This window comes from Pongo abelii, chromosome X (assembly GCF_028885655.2).
Source record: "Pongo abelii isolate AG06213 chromosome X, NHGRI_mPonAbe1-v2.0_pri, whole genome shotgun sequence".
Taxonomy (NCBI): domain Eukaryota; kingdom Metazoa; phylum Chordata; class Mammalia; order Primates; family Hominidae; genus Pongo; species Pongo abelii.
The window spans coordinates 135,490,991-135,507,367 of record NC_072008.2 but is presented as its reverse complement, the minus strand read 5'-3'; the positions used below and the strand labels follow the sequence as shown (position 1 = coordinate 135,507,367).

Sequence of the window (16,377 nt, the reverse complement as noted above, 5' to 3'; positions counted from 1 at the left end):
GACCTTCTACAGTACAGTTAGAAGCAGAGGAAAAGTTCTTTGTGCAAGAAGGGGAGAGCGCCCCGAGGTACAAAGAGCAGATTTAAGGGAAAGAGGATTCATTCCACACGCATCTGCGAGGGGAGCTCAGGCTCACTGTTGGGGGCGTGTGGGAAAGGAGATTTTCAGGGGGCCGCGAGTTGTGGGTTCCCGCCTCCACCCCTGTCCGCGCCCCACACTCAGGCAACAGTTGGTCGTGCGGGGCCGGCCCGGGCTCTGGGTGGGGAAGGGGAGTCTCGCGATCGTTGAGGGGGGGTGGAGGAAGGGGGGAGAGTGACGGGGGGAGGCCATGACGTAGGGTGGGTGGACGGAAGTGGGGCAGGGTTGAGGGTTATTTAAAGAAGGGGGGCCTGAGCGAAGGGGTTGGAAGCGGAGTGATTCCCCACCCCTGCTCCATCTAGCTCTTTCCAGTGCAGCCACTGCCGCCGCCCAGGAGCCCTCGTCCCCTGCCTCGTTCCCCTCCTCGTTCCCGCTCCCACGGCATGGAGCAGGACACCGCCGCAGTGGCAGCCACCGTGGCAGCCGCGGATGCGACCGCCACTATCGTGGTCATAGAGGACGAGCAGCCGGGGCCGTCCACCTCTCAGGAGGAGGGAGCGGCCGCCGCGGCCACCGAAGCCACCGCGGCCACGGAGAAGGGCGAGAAGAAGAAGGAGGTAAATAGGAAGGGGGTGTGTGTGTAGTGGACAAATCCTGTGCCTGGCCCCTCTGAGGGGCCCAAACCCTGACCTTTCGGCGCCGACAGGTACCCGCGGAGCTTTGCGGGGCTAGGGGCGGCGGGTGCGGGGGTCGGCGGCGGAACCGCCTGGCGTTCGCTCCCCTCCCCCTTTCCTTCTCGCCGCCTGGAGGACGGGGGCGGGGCTGGGCGCGGGCGGGAGCGGCGCGGGGTGGAGGGGTGCCCGCTCTCCCGGGGCCTGGGGGCTCGGGAGCCCCTCGACAGCCCCCGACCCCCTCCACCTTCCCGGAACTCGGGTAACGCGGTGGGGGATGGGGCTGTGCAGGAAAAAGCCTCCGCCTCTCCCTCTCCTCTCGCTCGCTCCCTCTCCCCCCCCTTCCCGTCGGCCTCTGCCTGGGAAATCTGGGCCCTTCAATCCCACACTCGCACTAAAGGGGTTTTGCTGGGGCTTTTTTTGTAATTTGAATTTCAAGGTGCTGGTGGTTGCTGGGTGGAGGGTGACAGGGAAGACATTTCTTTCTTTCATTGGCAATGTCGGTCTTTTGGATGGCAGGAAAAAACCATCCCTTGTTCGTTTGAACCCCGCCTGCCGAGGTGGGGGTGTCACCCTGAGGAAAGGAGCTCTCTGCGTCGTACCCCCCCGCCCCCCCAAACTGAGGAACCGTGGACGCTGGCTTAGGAAAATTTCCAACATCTGCACCCTCACCCTCTTCTGCCCCGCCCCCGATGGTATAGGGTTTCACTCCAGGGCCACCCCAGTGGTCCCTCAATCCGGCCCCAAGCTTTCCAGGCTTCCGCCTCTCTCTCCTAGTGGGCGCTGCTGGCTCCTGGACACACACAGGTTTTTTTTTTTTTTTTTTTTTTTCTCCTTTAATTTTTAAAAAACTCAGTGTCGCCAAGATGAGCTGCTTCTAATGTAAGGGAACCGCTCTGACACATATTCAAGCCAATCCAGAAAATATGTATTATCTCCATAAGGCACATTTCATGTGGCCCGAGACATGCAAATAAAACTATAAAACATTGAAAAATTGACATAAAAATAGGATGGGGCATAAGCATTTTTGATGTATGATAAAATTGCATAATTAATCGTTTATGGGTGGATTTTTTCCTATTTATGAGTAGTCATATCGCAATTTTAAAAAGGTGGGTAATTATGCTTTAGAGATCTCAAGTGGCTTTGTCTGAATCATTATATGATACTTTACGACCAAATGAAAAGCTTTTGAGGAAAATGAACACCTTTCGCCTTAAATGAGAAGAGTAATTTTAAATTTAGCAGTTGCTTATGTGACATATTTTACTATTACAAGGTTGACTAAACAGAAGGACAATTGTAGTGCTAAATGAAAACCGTAGAAAACACACACATTGTAAGATCTACGCGCTACTTGGATTAGTAAGACAATATTGTTGATTAAAAGTGGGCGTAATACCAAGCATCAATATAAATCAAATGTTGTGAAATTCGGAAATGTCTGTGTGCCTTTTATTCCCTAGACTGGGCAAATGTGAGTGCCAAACTGCCTTTTGTATGGCAGGAAAGGTTGTCGAATTTCCAGATTGTATAAATTTTTGAATTTTGTATAAAATTTTGTATAAAATTTTGAATTGTGACAAAACGGGAGACCAATAAAAAAACTATATAATATAAACAACTGAGTTGATGCCTACATATTTGTCAACTCTTGCCTCATTAGAAATTGCCCTACCAGTACTTCATTTGTCCACCCTGGATAGGGAAATGAGGTGCTGTGTGTCAGGAACTTCCTGGATATCCATTTTTATTTTTAATTTTTCCTTAAAAATTGAAATACATTACATACTACCTTGACACTTTAAATTGTGTACTAAAAGTGCAGATTAACCTCTTCTTCATGGCCATCAGTTAGTGTACTCTTGACAGTGACACAAAGGCACCTGAAATCCCTCAGGTTGTTCCCTCTCAATTAAGTAACCACCTACGAGACTCTTCCAGTATTGTGTTGATTTTTAAAAATAATTTTTCTGGCCGGGCGCGGTGGCTCGCGCCTGTAATCCTAGCACTTTGGGAGGCCGAGGCGGGTAGATCACTTGAGGTCAGGAGTTCGAAACCAGCCTGGCCAATATGGTGAAACCCTGTCTCTACTAAAAATACCAAAAAAAAAATTAGACGAGTGTGGTGGCAGGCACCTGTAATCCCAGCTACTTGGGAGGCTGAGGCAGGAGAATCGCTTGAACCCGGAAGGCTGAGGTTGCAATGAGCCGAGATCACACCACTGCACTCCAACCTGAGCAACAGAGTGAGACTCCGTCTCAAAATAAATAAATAAATAAAAATGTTCTGTCTTCTTCCTTAATTGCCAGGCTGTTAGCGATCACTTTTTAAACACCTCATCTAGTTTCACCAGAAATAATGTTAGTTTATGATAAAGATTATAGGTGTAACAAAACCATAAACTCATTTGAAAACAACTGTAAAATACAAGTGTCAGTGATAAAACAGGGAGAGGGAAATAATGACACGTGCACACCAAGAATCAGTGATGCTACTGCAGTGGAAGACACTTTCGTCCTGGATTTCTGCCGTGCCTTCTTGTAGAGTGCCTTCATCTAGTGATCTTTCCATGTCATTTACTGTTGCTTGTATTCTCGGTGACATGGGAAGCCAGATTTTCAAACTTGGTGGAATTGTCTACCAAATAAAAAGAAAATAGGTTTCTGAATGAGAGCGCTTTCATGATGAATACAGTAGATGAGAATTAGTGAACTGACCTGTGACATTTACCTACTCAAAGGTATTTTTGCTTACTTTCTGGTTGTTGAATTTAGTTGGTTTAAGTGACGGTTGGATTACCCAACACTGTAGAAATTGGAGATGGTATCTTTGGTAATGAAAACGTCAAGAAAAAGGTCATGGTCTTTAAAACAAGCCATTTTGTTGACCTTGTGCTGCATTCTCATGGCACCTAGACTCAGATAACAAAATCCAAAGGAATTCATTAAAGTCTCTTAGTCACCTTTCATCTTTTCTTGTATGAAAAAATGTAGTTTTGAAAATACACACACACACACACACACACACACACACACACACACGAGAAGGTTTACAAGGTAGGTATTTTAAAATTTGTTGTGGAAGATAGTGCCAATTAAGTAATTACCCACAGCTTTTAATAGCCCTGCTCAAGATTAGGAATTTTAATTAGCATATAATTAGATTTTGATGGTAGTCTACCGCAAGGTAAGCAAAAAAGTAATGGGTAAAATGTTTTTCTAGGATTAAAGCTTTAATTTTCTGTAAGTGTACTTCCCACATTATTATATATATTTGTGTGTATGAGGCAAAGTAATTTTCATTGTTTTGATACTGGAAAACTACACTTCATATACCTTTCAAGAAATGAATGATAAAGGTATGGATTTGATACCCAATTTTTCTTGTTGCTTTGAAAATAAATATGATTTATATTATATATGGCAGTCTGAAAGTGTGAGTTTGAGGGGCTCTTCAGCAGTTTTCTATTCTCATCCATCCAGGATTACATTCAAAACATTCCACATAGATGTGTACATATCAGATGCTGTAAATCAAGATGGTTATTATTTGGGTTAGTGTAACTGAGTGATATCTGATCAGTGAGACAAAGTAAGAGTCTGGACAAGGTCAAATTCCATAATCTCAGTTTGGATTTCCTCAAAATAGAAATTTTAGTAAATATTGGAAGACATAATGGGGGCCATATTTTACTTATGTTTAAGGTCACATTCTGTTGATTTTTGACCTAAGTTTTCATAAATAGGTTGACAAAAGCCATGATGGTTTTCATGAACAAATTTGTGTTTTCACTTATGCAAAGTCTGTGTTAAAACTGAAATACTTTCATCTTTGGTTCTGATGGGTAGATTTGTGTTTTTATTGTTTTATTTCTTGATTTCTTATAGGGAAGGAGGCTTATTCTATATATGTATTTATATTTGCCAGTATAGGCTTGTCTTTACAAAGGATAGGGTGCATGAGATAACCCCCTTCCCCAGATAATCTCTGTATTAAGTTATTGATTGATGTTAGTTTTCACTAAATTACAATTTAAAAATATCAAACATTAATAGTTAAGTAGCCTTGACAAATTGCTTCTACAAAATGTTTATGCAATATAAATAGTTTAAAGTAGTTTTCTTCCCAGTTAGAGAAAATTAACATAAGCCAAAAGTTTAAAACTGTACTATTATATTAAGTATATATGATCACATTGCATTACATAAAAAATTAAATATTCTTATAATACTATGAAAACAATTTTAAAAATATCGTTTTAGGAACAGAAACCACAGTTTTTCTTCTGAAAGTGTGGCGTATTTCCATGACATAAAGGAGTGTTTCTGAGAATTAATATTTACTTTCTTTGAATTCTTTGGTTTGTGGTTGATATTAGCCTTTTCTAGATTTTAAAATCTCTTATTTAATGTTTACACATTTTCTTACACTATAAAGAATGGATGAGAAAGCTCAATGTCTTGCCTTTTGGATTTTATTCCAATTAATATTTCTCTGGCATTCACAATTTTTCAGATTTTTTTTATTGGACCTCAGGTGTACAGAACTAGATTAATCATAAGCCTTGTTTTGTGACATGCTCTCATCATTAGTCCATACATGTCCCACATTGATTTATATATTTAGTTATGTAATTACTTTCCGCCTTCTTCTAATGAGAGCATTGACCAGTTTAAGAACCTTGCTTTGCAATTTGGTGACATTTATTTTCTTTGAAATTCTAGAAAAACGTTTCTTCATTTCAACTCAAACTTGCTGCTAAAGCGCCTAAATCTGAAAAGGAAATGGACCCAGAATATGAAGAGAAAATGGTAAATGTAGTCTTGGATAGGATAGTGAATGCTGTAGTTAATTTTTATAGTTGAGATGTTAAAGATGAAAAAATACATGTATATATATAATGCGTAGAGAATCATCGATTTTAGAATTGGAAAATAATTTAATATACAATCTATCACAATATTTTCTGTTGAATAAATTAACCTCCTCATTTTCAGATGAGGAAATAAAGGATCAGGGAAGCTATATGTCATAGGTAGGACTAGAAGTCACATCTCATTTTTGTTCAGTGCTCTCTGTCCCATAATAAAGTGCTTTCAGCTAGAAATATTTATTTATGAGGTGAAAATATCAGTGGTAATACCACTGTGGCTTTGTGACCTGAGAGAAATCCAGTCACAAAGCCAGATTGACATATTTTTGTTTCTTTCTCCTTCTTTGGACATATGAATAAATGCTACACATTAATGAAACATGTAATATGTCAGTACACTTTAAAGGGAAGAATATTTGTCCAATGCATGAAGATATCACATATTTAAGCAGCATAATCTTAGTTATACTTACATATTGCTTGCTATAATACATTTAATTATTTAATTTTTAGTTGCTAAAATACATATTTTAACTTTAACTAAACTCTTATAACCTTGGATCTTTCAAGAATTTAACAGGTGGTTGAAATGGATTTTTTTTCCTCTGAGGGGTTGTTTTTGCAGTAATATTATAAAAATAAGTAGAGATGAAATATTTTTTTGTTGTTGATAGCTTTTTATAAGACTTAATGTTTAAGGCCACATCTAATGTAGGTAGGCAATGTTTTAACAACTCTAAAAATAACATTCCAGTGAGGATAATAGAAAATGGAAAGTTTTTGGCCTCCTTCCAGCTTGTAGTCTGAATTTATCTAACTCTTATGTTTATGTTAATAAACTCTTCTGTAAGTTTTCTGGGTTATTAATTATGCATCCTTCATTAGCAATCAAGTATTCTCTACTCTGTGGTTGGAAAGTGACTTTGAATAAATAAATAGTCTTTATTTTTTCCTTTATCTAGGATGATGTGTATATCTTTTGATCTTTTAAGATTTTTTTAGTGAAACAAAGTTTTATTGCCTGTATATGGTACACGTTCCCTGACCTTTTGCAATTTATTGAGAAATTAGAATACATATCAACTTTTAATAGTTAATAAACTATTTCACATATATGTGCGTGTGTTTATATATTTTTCCCAAATTCTGCTTACTTTGGGGAGAAAGTTTATATGCTACTAGCACAAAATACAGTTTTCTAGATCCCTGTGAGTGAAGAGAGGAATGTTTATTACATTATTATACCATGACATTGAAAATATTTTGAGACAAGATGATACTGTATTTTAAGATTTAAGTTATTTCTGGATACAACTTGGAAATTCTTAAGAGTTCAGTTTATGGTATATATATCATAGTTAATTTGTATTTCAATATTTGGGATATGTTATATATTTGGTGCTTAATTTTGTTACTATTTTATTTAATAAAATGATGTTTTGGAAAGAGGATTTGCTTTATGATTATGACTCTTTAAGAAGGGTATTTCTTATTGGGGAATTTACTGTCTGTCAGATCATTTTTCTTCCCTTCAAACTACTTGAAAATACGTTTGCAAATTCTGCTGCTTATTAGCTGTGCAAGGTTGGGCAAATTACTTACCCTCTCTGTGCTTCAGTATCATGTAGTTACAATGGAGATGATACTTGTAATTACGTCGTAGGCTTCTTAAGAGAACTGAATGGATTAATATGTTTCAAGTGCTAAGAATGTTGTTCAAAGTAAATGCGATACAAGTATTTGTTAAATAACTTTGAAGGAATGAAAAGGAAAGTCCTTACTTTTCTTTTGTTTTGCAAATTAGAAAGCCGACCGAGCAAAGAGATTTGAATTTTTACTGAAGCAGACAGAACTTTTTGCACATTTCATTCAGCCTTCAGCACAGAAATCTCCAACATCTCCACTGAACATGAAATTGGGACGTCCCCGAATAAAGAAAGATGAAAAGCAGAGCTTAATTTCTGCTGGAGAGTATGTTGGCACCTCTCTCTCTACTTTCTTTCCTTTCTCCTACCTTTTCTTCCTCCTGTCCTCCCTTGATCCCTTCGTGCACCCCTTCCCTCTTCATTGTTCAGTATACCTTCATGTGACAAAAAATATTGCCATTATAATTATGTTTTGCGTAATTTTTTTTTTCTCACTATATTTTTTTCTCACTAGAGGCTGATCAGTAAAAATGTAGGCTGGTTCTACTGATTTCTAAGCGAGACCTTGGACAACTCATTCTTTTTCTATAAAAGATAATAGCCATGTACACTGATTTAATTGATACCTTATCATTTAGGCCGAATATGAAGGGATTTCCTTTTTTAATTTCAGCTACCGCCATAGGCGCACAGAGCAAGAAGAAGATGAAGAGCTACTGTCCGAGAGTCGGAAAACATCTAATGTGTGTATTAGATTTGAGGTGTCACCTTCATGTAAGTACTTCATCACATTGGTGAGTTCTTTTTCAATTTAGTTTTAGAAAAATTTTACTTGAGTATATTAATGAAAGTATGAAACATCCTTGCATTTTTTTCCCCAGATGTGAAAGGGGGGCCACTGAGAGATTATCAGATTCGAGGACTGAATTGGTTGATCTCTTTATATGAAAATGGAGTCAATGGCATTTTGGCTGATGAAATGGTAAGGAATTGGTAGGCAAAAACACATTCTCAGTTATCAGTGATTTTTACGTAAATTTGAAAAACCTGAGCTTACCTGCCCCACCCCCCCCCCATGCCTGGAGGCTTTTTAAAAGTTGTTATCATGTAAAAGGTATTTTGTAGTCTTAGAATTATTATTATTTTTTTGAGAGAGGGTCTCTCTGTGTTGTCCAGGCTTGAGTGCAGTGGTGCAATCTCGGCTCACTGCACCCTTGACTTCCTGGGTTCAAGCGATCCTCCTGCCTCAGCCTCCTGAGTAGCTGCGACTCCAGGCATGTGCCCACCACACTGGGCTAATTTTTATTTTTATTTTTAGTAGAGACAGGTCTCGCCATGTCACCCAGACTGATTTTGAACTCCTGGGCTCAAGCAGTCCTCCCACCTCGACCTCCCAAAGTGTTGGGATTACAGGTGTGAGCCACAGCGCCTGGCTAGAATTGTTTCGTTAAGTCACCACTAGAACACAGACTTTCACAGGCCGTAAAACTCTTACTGAGCTTTCCTCAAATGGTCCAAAAACCTTCTCTGTACTTTTGTTTTTGTTTGCATTTTGGCTTCCAGGAAGCACAGAGTCAAGATGGATGCCCAAATGATGCCTTTATGTAACTTTTTTTTTTTTTAATTTTTTGAGATGGAGTCTGTCTCTGTCACCCAGACTGGAGTGCAGTGGCACGATCTCAGCTCACTGTCACCTCCAACTCCCAGGTTCAAGCAATTCTCTGTCTTGGTCTCCTGAATAGCTGGGGTTACAGGCGCCTGCCACCACGTCTGGCTAATTTTTTTGTATTTTTAGTAGAGATGGGGTTTCACCGTTTTGGCCAGGCTGGTCTTGAACTCCTGACCTCGTGATCCACCTGCCTCGGCCTCCCAAAGTGCTGGGATTACAGGTGTGAGCCACCCCCACCCTGGCCTTATGTAACCTTTAATGGTCTGCCCTGTGTGTCCTTCTGTCTTTTCCTATTCTTTATCTACTTGTCTTTCTTACTTTTCTTGTCGTCTCTTTATTTCTATTTTGCCATAATTTATGTTCCATGTTTTCATTGTAGGCTACCTGAAATCCTTTTGGGAATAAGGTGGGGTATACAAACCAAACAATACATAAATGACTGCCTGAATATATGCATGTGTGAATGATTATCAATATTTTGACTTGTGAACAATCAAAAAGTGCATAGGTGGAATAAGGAACGAATAAAGAGTAATGTTGAATCTTGATACAGGACAGTGCATGGTGGGGCTTTGGAAATCAGTGAAGGAGTTATAAATGTGTAAATAAAATAACTGAACAGGAAAAAGTAAGGCACATAAGATGTGCTAATTCATCAGCTAAAGGGGGAATATATGAAGGCTTTTTTTTTTTTTTTTTTTTGGAGACAGAGTCTTGCTCTGTCGCCCAGGCTGGAGTGCAGTGGCATGATCTTGGCTCACTGCAAGCTCCGCCTTCTGGGTTCATGCCATTCTCCTGCCTCAGCCTCCCGAGCAGCTGGGACTACAGGCGCCTGCCACCGTGCCCAGCTAATTTTTTGTATTTTTTTAGTAGAGATGGGGTTTCACCATGGTCTCAATCTCCTGACCTGGTGATCCTCCTGCCTTGGCCTCCCAAAGTGCTGGGATTACAGGCGTGAGCCACTGTGCCCGGCCCCATATTTGTATTTTAAGGCCAAATTAATAAAATGGGGTTTAAGAGAGGGCAGGGAAAGTTCTAAATCCATATAACTCAATGATACTCATATTTGTGTGACTCTGAAACCATACTTGTAATCGCTATTATCCAGAAGAGCCACATGATGATATGTGCCCTATGGCGTCTAGTATAGTTGGTAGTCAGTCGCATAAGTACTCATCCCTGGTTGAGCAACTGTTAGGTGTGTGGCAGAGGATCCCTTAAAGCAAGGGTCTGTAGCTCCTTATATTTAGGTATTCTAGTTTGAAGACTGTTGTCAGCTCAGAGGGGGAGGAGCTTGGTTAATTGGACAATGGAAGGACCAGGATTATTTGCCCCAAGCAGCTCTTGGCTTCAGCCTGTCTAAACATGAAGGATCTGATCTTTAGTGATGAATTTGTGCTGATATCAGATATATGTATTATATATATAATATATGATATATAAATATATATTATATATAAATATATATAATATATGATATATACTTTTTTTTTTATATACACATACTTTTTTTTTGAGATGGAGTTTTGCTCTTGTTGTCCAGGCTGGAGTGCAATGGCGTGATCTTGGCTTACTGCAACCTCCACCTCCCGGGTTCAAGTAGTTCTCCTTCCCCAGCCTCCCAGGTAGCTGGGATTACAGGCGCCCACCACCACGCCTGGCTTATTTTGTATTTTTAGTAGAGGTGGGGTTTCACTGTGTTGGTCAGGCTGTTCTCAAACTCCTGACTTCAGGTGAATCCATCCGCCTCGGTCTCCCAAAGTGCTGGGATTACAGGTGTGAGCCACCGCACCCAGCCGATACCAGATATGTTTTAATTACTAAAAAGTAGACACTTTTAAGGAGTATAGAAAATTTGGAAAAAAATGAATAATTAAAATTAAGTTATAATTCTGCTACTTAGAAGTAACCACAGCTAACATTTTGGCATATTTCATTTTAGTCTTTTTCTTCTGGATATACTTATTTTGTATAGTTGAAATGGTATTGTATATATAATTTGGCATTCTGATTTATTTACATTCATACATATTTTCCATGTAATTAAGACATTTTCTGAACATAATTAATTATTGCATAATAATCCTTGGGAGGTACCATAATTTTATTCAACTTCTCTCTTATTGCTGTTCATTTGGATTGCCTGATGTATAGTGTAAATAATGCCACTATAAGAATCTTGTAGTTTTTCTGTACCTCTCAGATTATTTCCGTAGGATTCCTAGAAGTAGAATTACTTGGTTAAGGATTATAAACATTTTAAGGTTTTGATGTATAGTACTCATAAAAGTTGTCTCATTAAGTGACATATCAGATAGGATATAATCAAAAAAATAGCTTTAAGCAGATATTTATAAAAAGAAGTATATATCTTGCTCAGAGATAAAACCAAAAGCAGTTTTAAGAGGCCAGAAAAGGACTTAGTTCCCTTTCTTATGGGTTAGGTATGGGTTCATAGATATTGAATATATTATTTTTTAAAAACTCCTCTGGAGTTGGTGATCTCTCTCAGGTTCTTTCTGGCTGCAAAGTTCTGTTTTGTGGTTCCTAAGGTTTTTAAGAGTGTGAGATGCAAGTACAGAGCCACAAGCCCCTTGAGACACATAGTCTGAATATTTAATGTCTGGGCTGTAATAATGTTAGGAACAATAGGAAAGAAAGACCAGTATCTAAGCAGGCTGGCAAAGGAAGCATGTCTTTATAAAACAAACACACAGAAAATTCCTAACTTCAGAACAAGAAGAAAAATTATATAGTAGATTGCTTGCTCCTTTAGGAGGAAAATGTTCTAAATAGAAAGTTGCTTTGTTGAGCAACATTCTGACTGCAAGTTATTGGTTTCTGTTTGTGCTCACGGTAAGTACAATACTGAATTGGAATGATTTGATTATCTTCTTTAAAAAAAGGTATTTGGTATTTTTACTTTTCATTGGTAGAAACATAATTGCCTTTGCGAGATAGTGGACAAAGATCTTTTGTTATGTTGTTCCTAACAAAATGTTTCCTTACAGAAAAAATGTTCATGGATTTTTTTTCCTTGTGATGATAAATGCAGGGCCTTGGGAAAACTTTACAAACAATTGCTTTGCTTGGTTACCTGAAACACTACCGAAATATTCCTGGACCTCACATGGTTTTAGTTCCAAAGTCTACTTTACACAACTGGATGAATGAATTTAAACGATGGGTCCCATCTCTCCGTGTCATTTGTTTTGTCGGAGACAAGGATGCCAGAGTAAGTGAGAAACAAGTGTAAAAAGGCAGTCAAGAATAACATCATTTCTGGAGTTTAGTTACATATTATTGCTGTTAAAAACATCTGAGTTGACTACCACTAAATAAGACTTAAGGTGTATGTACTCTAAGCTAGGCTCTGTTTTAAGTGCTTTGCATCTATTAATTTAATTCTCACAACACTCCCATGAGGTAGATATATCACCTATTAATAATAGACAATCCATTATTATGCTTCATCTACATTTGCTTTAACTAGTTCATTAACCTAAGCATTTTTGAATTGTACTTTGAGTGACTTTTCATTAAAAACATCTTATTTTATTGACAGTATATCTTACCAGTGACTCTCATTTGTGCTATTTTGAAGCTAACAATATATAAATTTGCATTACTTAAAATTTTATATTCAAGTTTTTGATTTTTGACTTGGTGTACACACACGCGTATGCATGTACACAACTGGAACCTCTTCTGTATGTACAGAGAGCCTCGTGTTTTGTGTTTATGCATAGACGCAGCTTTCAGTTTTGGTCTTCGAATAGAAAAATACATGTCTGTATACTCAGGTAATATTAGAAACTGGGCATTTTGGGGGGGTGTTTAAATCAGCCATTTGTCAGTCTAGTGGCTACAATCATTTTAGGACTGTAGAATTAATCTAAAAATAATATATTATGTAAAAATACTAAAACAGATCATCAGCTTAGAAAGCGTATTATTAAACTTTGTCTTTATTTGCCTCCAGAGAACACAGTTTAGAGATGTATTCAGTTTTCCATATTTAGATAGGTTATCTAAAGATATCCTCAAAAGAATGGTAGTGCAATGAATTACATAATTTTATCCTTATCATTTTGCTTGAAGAAAAATTACTTAAATTTATTTAAATTTAACTTATAAATAATTTAAATATTGAAATACTGAGCTCATAAGTTTACAATTACAGGCCAGATTCTTCCCTATGCCTAATATTTCCCTAAAGCAAATTAGTTACTTAGAACTCTTTCTGGTCACCATTGTTATCTAATGTAATACCACTCCATATAAACTTTGCATTTCTAAAGTATTGAGCTTTTGCTAGAATTATTTCTTAAAGATTAAAAGCAAAAGTTAAATATCTAGGTTTGTGTTTTTATAACATCTCAGTATATTTAATTTATGACTGCCCTATCCCTACTTCCTGGGGAGGCTGGGATTCTGGTGGCTTGAAAAATTTCTTTGTTTCTTTTTCCAGAGGCGGGGTCTCGCTCTGTCGCCCAGGCTGGAATGCAGTGATGTGATCCTAGCTCACTGCAGCCTTGAACTCCTGGGCTCAAGCGATCCTCTCACCTCGGGTTCCTGAGTTGCTGGGACTACAAGTGTGCACCACTGTGCCTGGCTTTGCAAAATTTCTTAATCTTGAACACCAGTCTTCAAAGTTAGTGTTTTTCAAATTGTGAGTTGCTACCCATTAGTGGGTTGTGACTTTAGCTTAGTACTTGGTGACAACAATTTTCTGCAACATTGAGAGAGAATGGACTAGCAAATTGCAGAGTGTTTCATACTATAATAAGGATAAATATTGCTTTGAGAAACTTTTAAATTGCCTCTTTGGGTGTACACACATTCAGACATATATGTATATACTGGATTGCAATTCAAAAGGTAATTTTACTGTGGGCTATGGTCAAAAGAGTTTGAAAACCAATAATTGCCAATTACATAAAGAATAAATGTACCATGTTCAGCACTTAGAGATTGATGTGGATATGTATAGAGGAAGTCCAGATCATTACATATAGACAGATTTGAATCTTGGTAGAACATAGGATAGATATGTTGGGTCTTTGTATTTTCCTGGTCTTCTGTAAACATTTTATGAAGGTAATATTTTAGTAATAAAAATTTGATGTAGGTTATAATAGGCATTTAATTGAGTTGGGAGATTATTAGAGATACTCTTGATCCTGTCTGATTGATACCAATGTGCTTTGTGGCCCCTTCCTTTTCCACACCAGAGGTATCAAAGATAGTAGACATAGAAATGGGTTTGATTTCAGTTGTGGCTTTGCTACTGATTGTGTGGGGTTGAGTGAGTCTTCAAGGGCCTTAATTTTTTCACCTCTAAAATGAGAGCTTTTGGATTATGTGACACCTTTAATGTTTTATCGAGATGTTTAACTCTAAATTTATCCAATACTTACAAAAAATTCAAAGCAGAGCTAATTTAAATTAAAAATATGCATTTGTTCCATGAAACTTGTAGGCGAAACCATCAAACTGAGAGCTTCACAAAATCAAATAAGGATAAGGTGTTAGCACGATTGAATGGGATCTGGCACTCTACTTCTCTTTATTTTGTCTCCTATTCCCTAATGTCTTAATTAAATTTATAAATGTGATCACTTCCCAGGGTGCAACTGAGATCTCTGAAAAGGCCTTTTTTTTTCTGTCCTCCTCTTCAGTCCAGGTGATTCTCTTATACATAGTAGACACTCAGTAAATATCTGTTGAATGAGTCTGCAGTGTGTTTAGTGTATAGTTGTGAATTATGAAATAAAGACTTTGCAGGGAACAGTTAATTTTGCTTATGCACTGTAACTTCAGATTTATAAAATTTTTTTTTTTTTTTTGAGGCGGAGTCTCGCTCTGTCGCAAAGGCTTGAGTGCAGTGGTGACATCTTAGCTCACTGCAACCTCCCCGCCTCCTGGGCTCAAGCGATTCTCCTGCCTCAGCTTCCCAAGTAGCTGGGATTACAGGTGTGAGCCACCATGCCCAGCTAATTTTTGTATTTTTTAGTAGAGATGAGGTTTCACCATATTGGCCAGGCTGTTCTTGAACTCCTGAACTCGTGATCCATCCGCCTTGGCCTCCCAAAGTTGCTGACACTACAAGTGTGAGCCACTGTGCCCAGCTAGATTTATAATACTAATCAGCCTCTTCTTTATATAGATTTTGTTGCTTCCCATTAACTTTTGTGGTTTTATTTTGACCGATAACATCTGGAATTCAGCTCATACAAGTTAAAAATGCTCTCAGTCAACTTACCTACCATGTTGGCCACTGCCTGTGAAGACTTAAAAATAGTTTTAAATAGTCTCACTGTTTTCCATAGCCTCCTGTACAAGACAGAGCAAGTCCCCTTTATGAAATCACATTTGTAACCTCATGGCAACATCTGGAACTTCACAAAAACATTAGTGGGCTTCCATGACCTTTTAGCAAAGTGTATGAGTCAGCCCAGCTAGAAAATGAAGAAGGGACATAGAAGAGTTCTCGAAAGGTTGGAATCATTCATGCACATTGAGTTCTTTCTATTTGTTGAAACTGTATTATGTTGGTAACTCTTGGATCTTGGCAAGAATATGTTGTTCAGAAAGAGTTACTTTGTCTATGTTCTTTTGGATGCCCCATGATATGAAGACAAGCCCAGTAACTTTGTGATTTCTGGTCATACGAACTTTTCTAGGTCATTGAATATGCCGTATTTCTGTAAGGGAAGCCTTTGTTTCTCTTCTGTTAATGAATATATTAGCAGGTCATCCAGATAATTGACCACACAACTATCTTTGGGCCTCAGTTTTCCCATCTCTAAAATGGATGAAACTAAATGATCCTCAGGGTCTCTTAGAACTCTTAATATTTTCTTGATATTTTAATTCTGTGGTCATCTTGTAACATATTCTAATATAAATATATTCTAATATGAAGTATTTATTTTGCATTAGGCTGCTTTTATTCGTGATGAAATGATGCCAGGAGAGTGGGATGTTTGCGTTACTTCTTATGAGATGGTAATTAAAGAAAAATCTGTATTCAAAAAGTTTCACTGGCGATACCTAGTCATTGATGAAGCTCACAGAATAAAGAATGAAAAATCTAAGGTAAGTTATCAATATCTTTATTAAAGTTTACATTTAATTACCAGGTTGGTTTGTTCACTTTTCTGTATTCAGAATAAAAAATGATGGAACAGCCGGGTGTGGTGGCTCATGCCTGTAATCCCAGCACTTTAGGAGGCCGAGGAGGGTGGATCACAAGGTCAAGAGATTGAGACCATTCTGGCCAACATGGTGAAACCCCGTCTCTACTAAAAATACAAAAATTAGCAGGGTGTGGTGGTGCATGCCTGTAGTCCCAGCTACTTGGGAGGCTGAGGCAGGAGAATAGCTTGAACCCAGGAGGTGGAGGTTGCAGTGAGCCGAGATCGCACCCCT

The 16,377-nt window shown here is 38.4% G+C and overlaps 1 protein-coding gene and 1 non-coding gene across 11 annotated transcripts in view; one reads left to right on the top strand and one right to left on the bottom strand.

Annotated features, from left to right (window-relative positions):
• Positions 1-212: 212 nt before the first annotated feature.
• Positions 213-16,377, top strand: part of SMARCA1 (SWI/SNF related, matrix associated, actin dependent regulator of chromatin, subfamily a, member 1) — a 76,514-nt gene continuing 60,349 nt past the window's right edge. For 3 of the 10 annotated variants that reach the window (XM_054544089.2, XM_063721014.1, XM_024240353.3), the window contains exons 1-7: positions 339-695; positions 5,480-5,566; positions 7,433-7,599; positions 7,948-8,048; positions 8,156-8,256; positions 11,999-12,178; positions 15,889-16,044. In XM_054544089.2, coding sequence (XP_054400064.1) covers positions 522-695; positions 5,480-5,566; positions 7,433-7,599; positions 7,948-8,048; positions 8,156-8,256; positions 11,999-12,178; positions 15,889-16,044 — 966 coding nt within the window. In that variant the 5' untranslated portion in view covers positions 339-521. 10 annotated transcript variants of the gene reach the window in all.
• Positions 5,280-5,351, bottom strand: LOC112131184 (small nucleolar RNA SNORD112). The gene has a single exon (XR_002913319.1). It is a non-coding gene; the product is annotated as a small nucleolar RNA SNORD112 (small nucleolar RNA).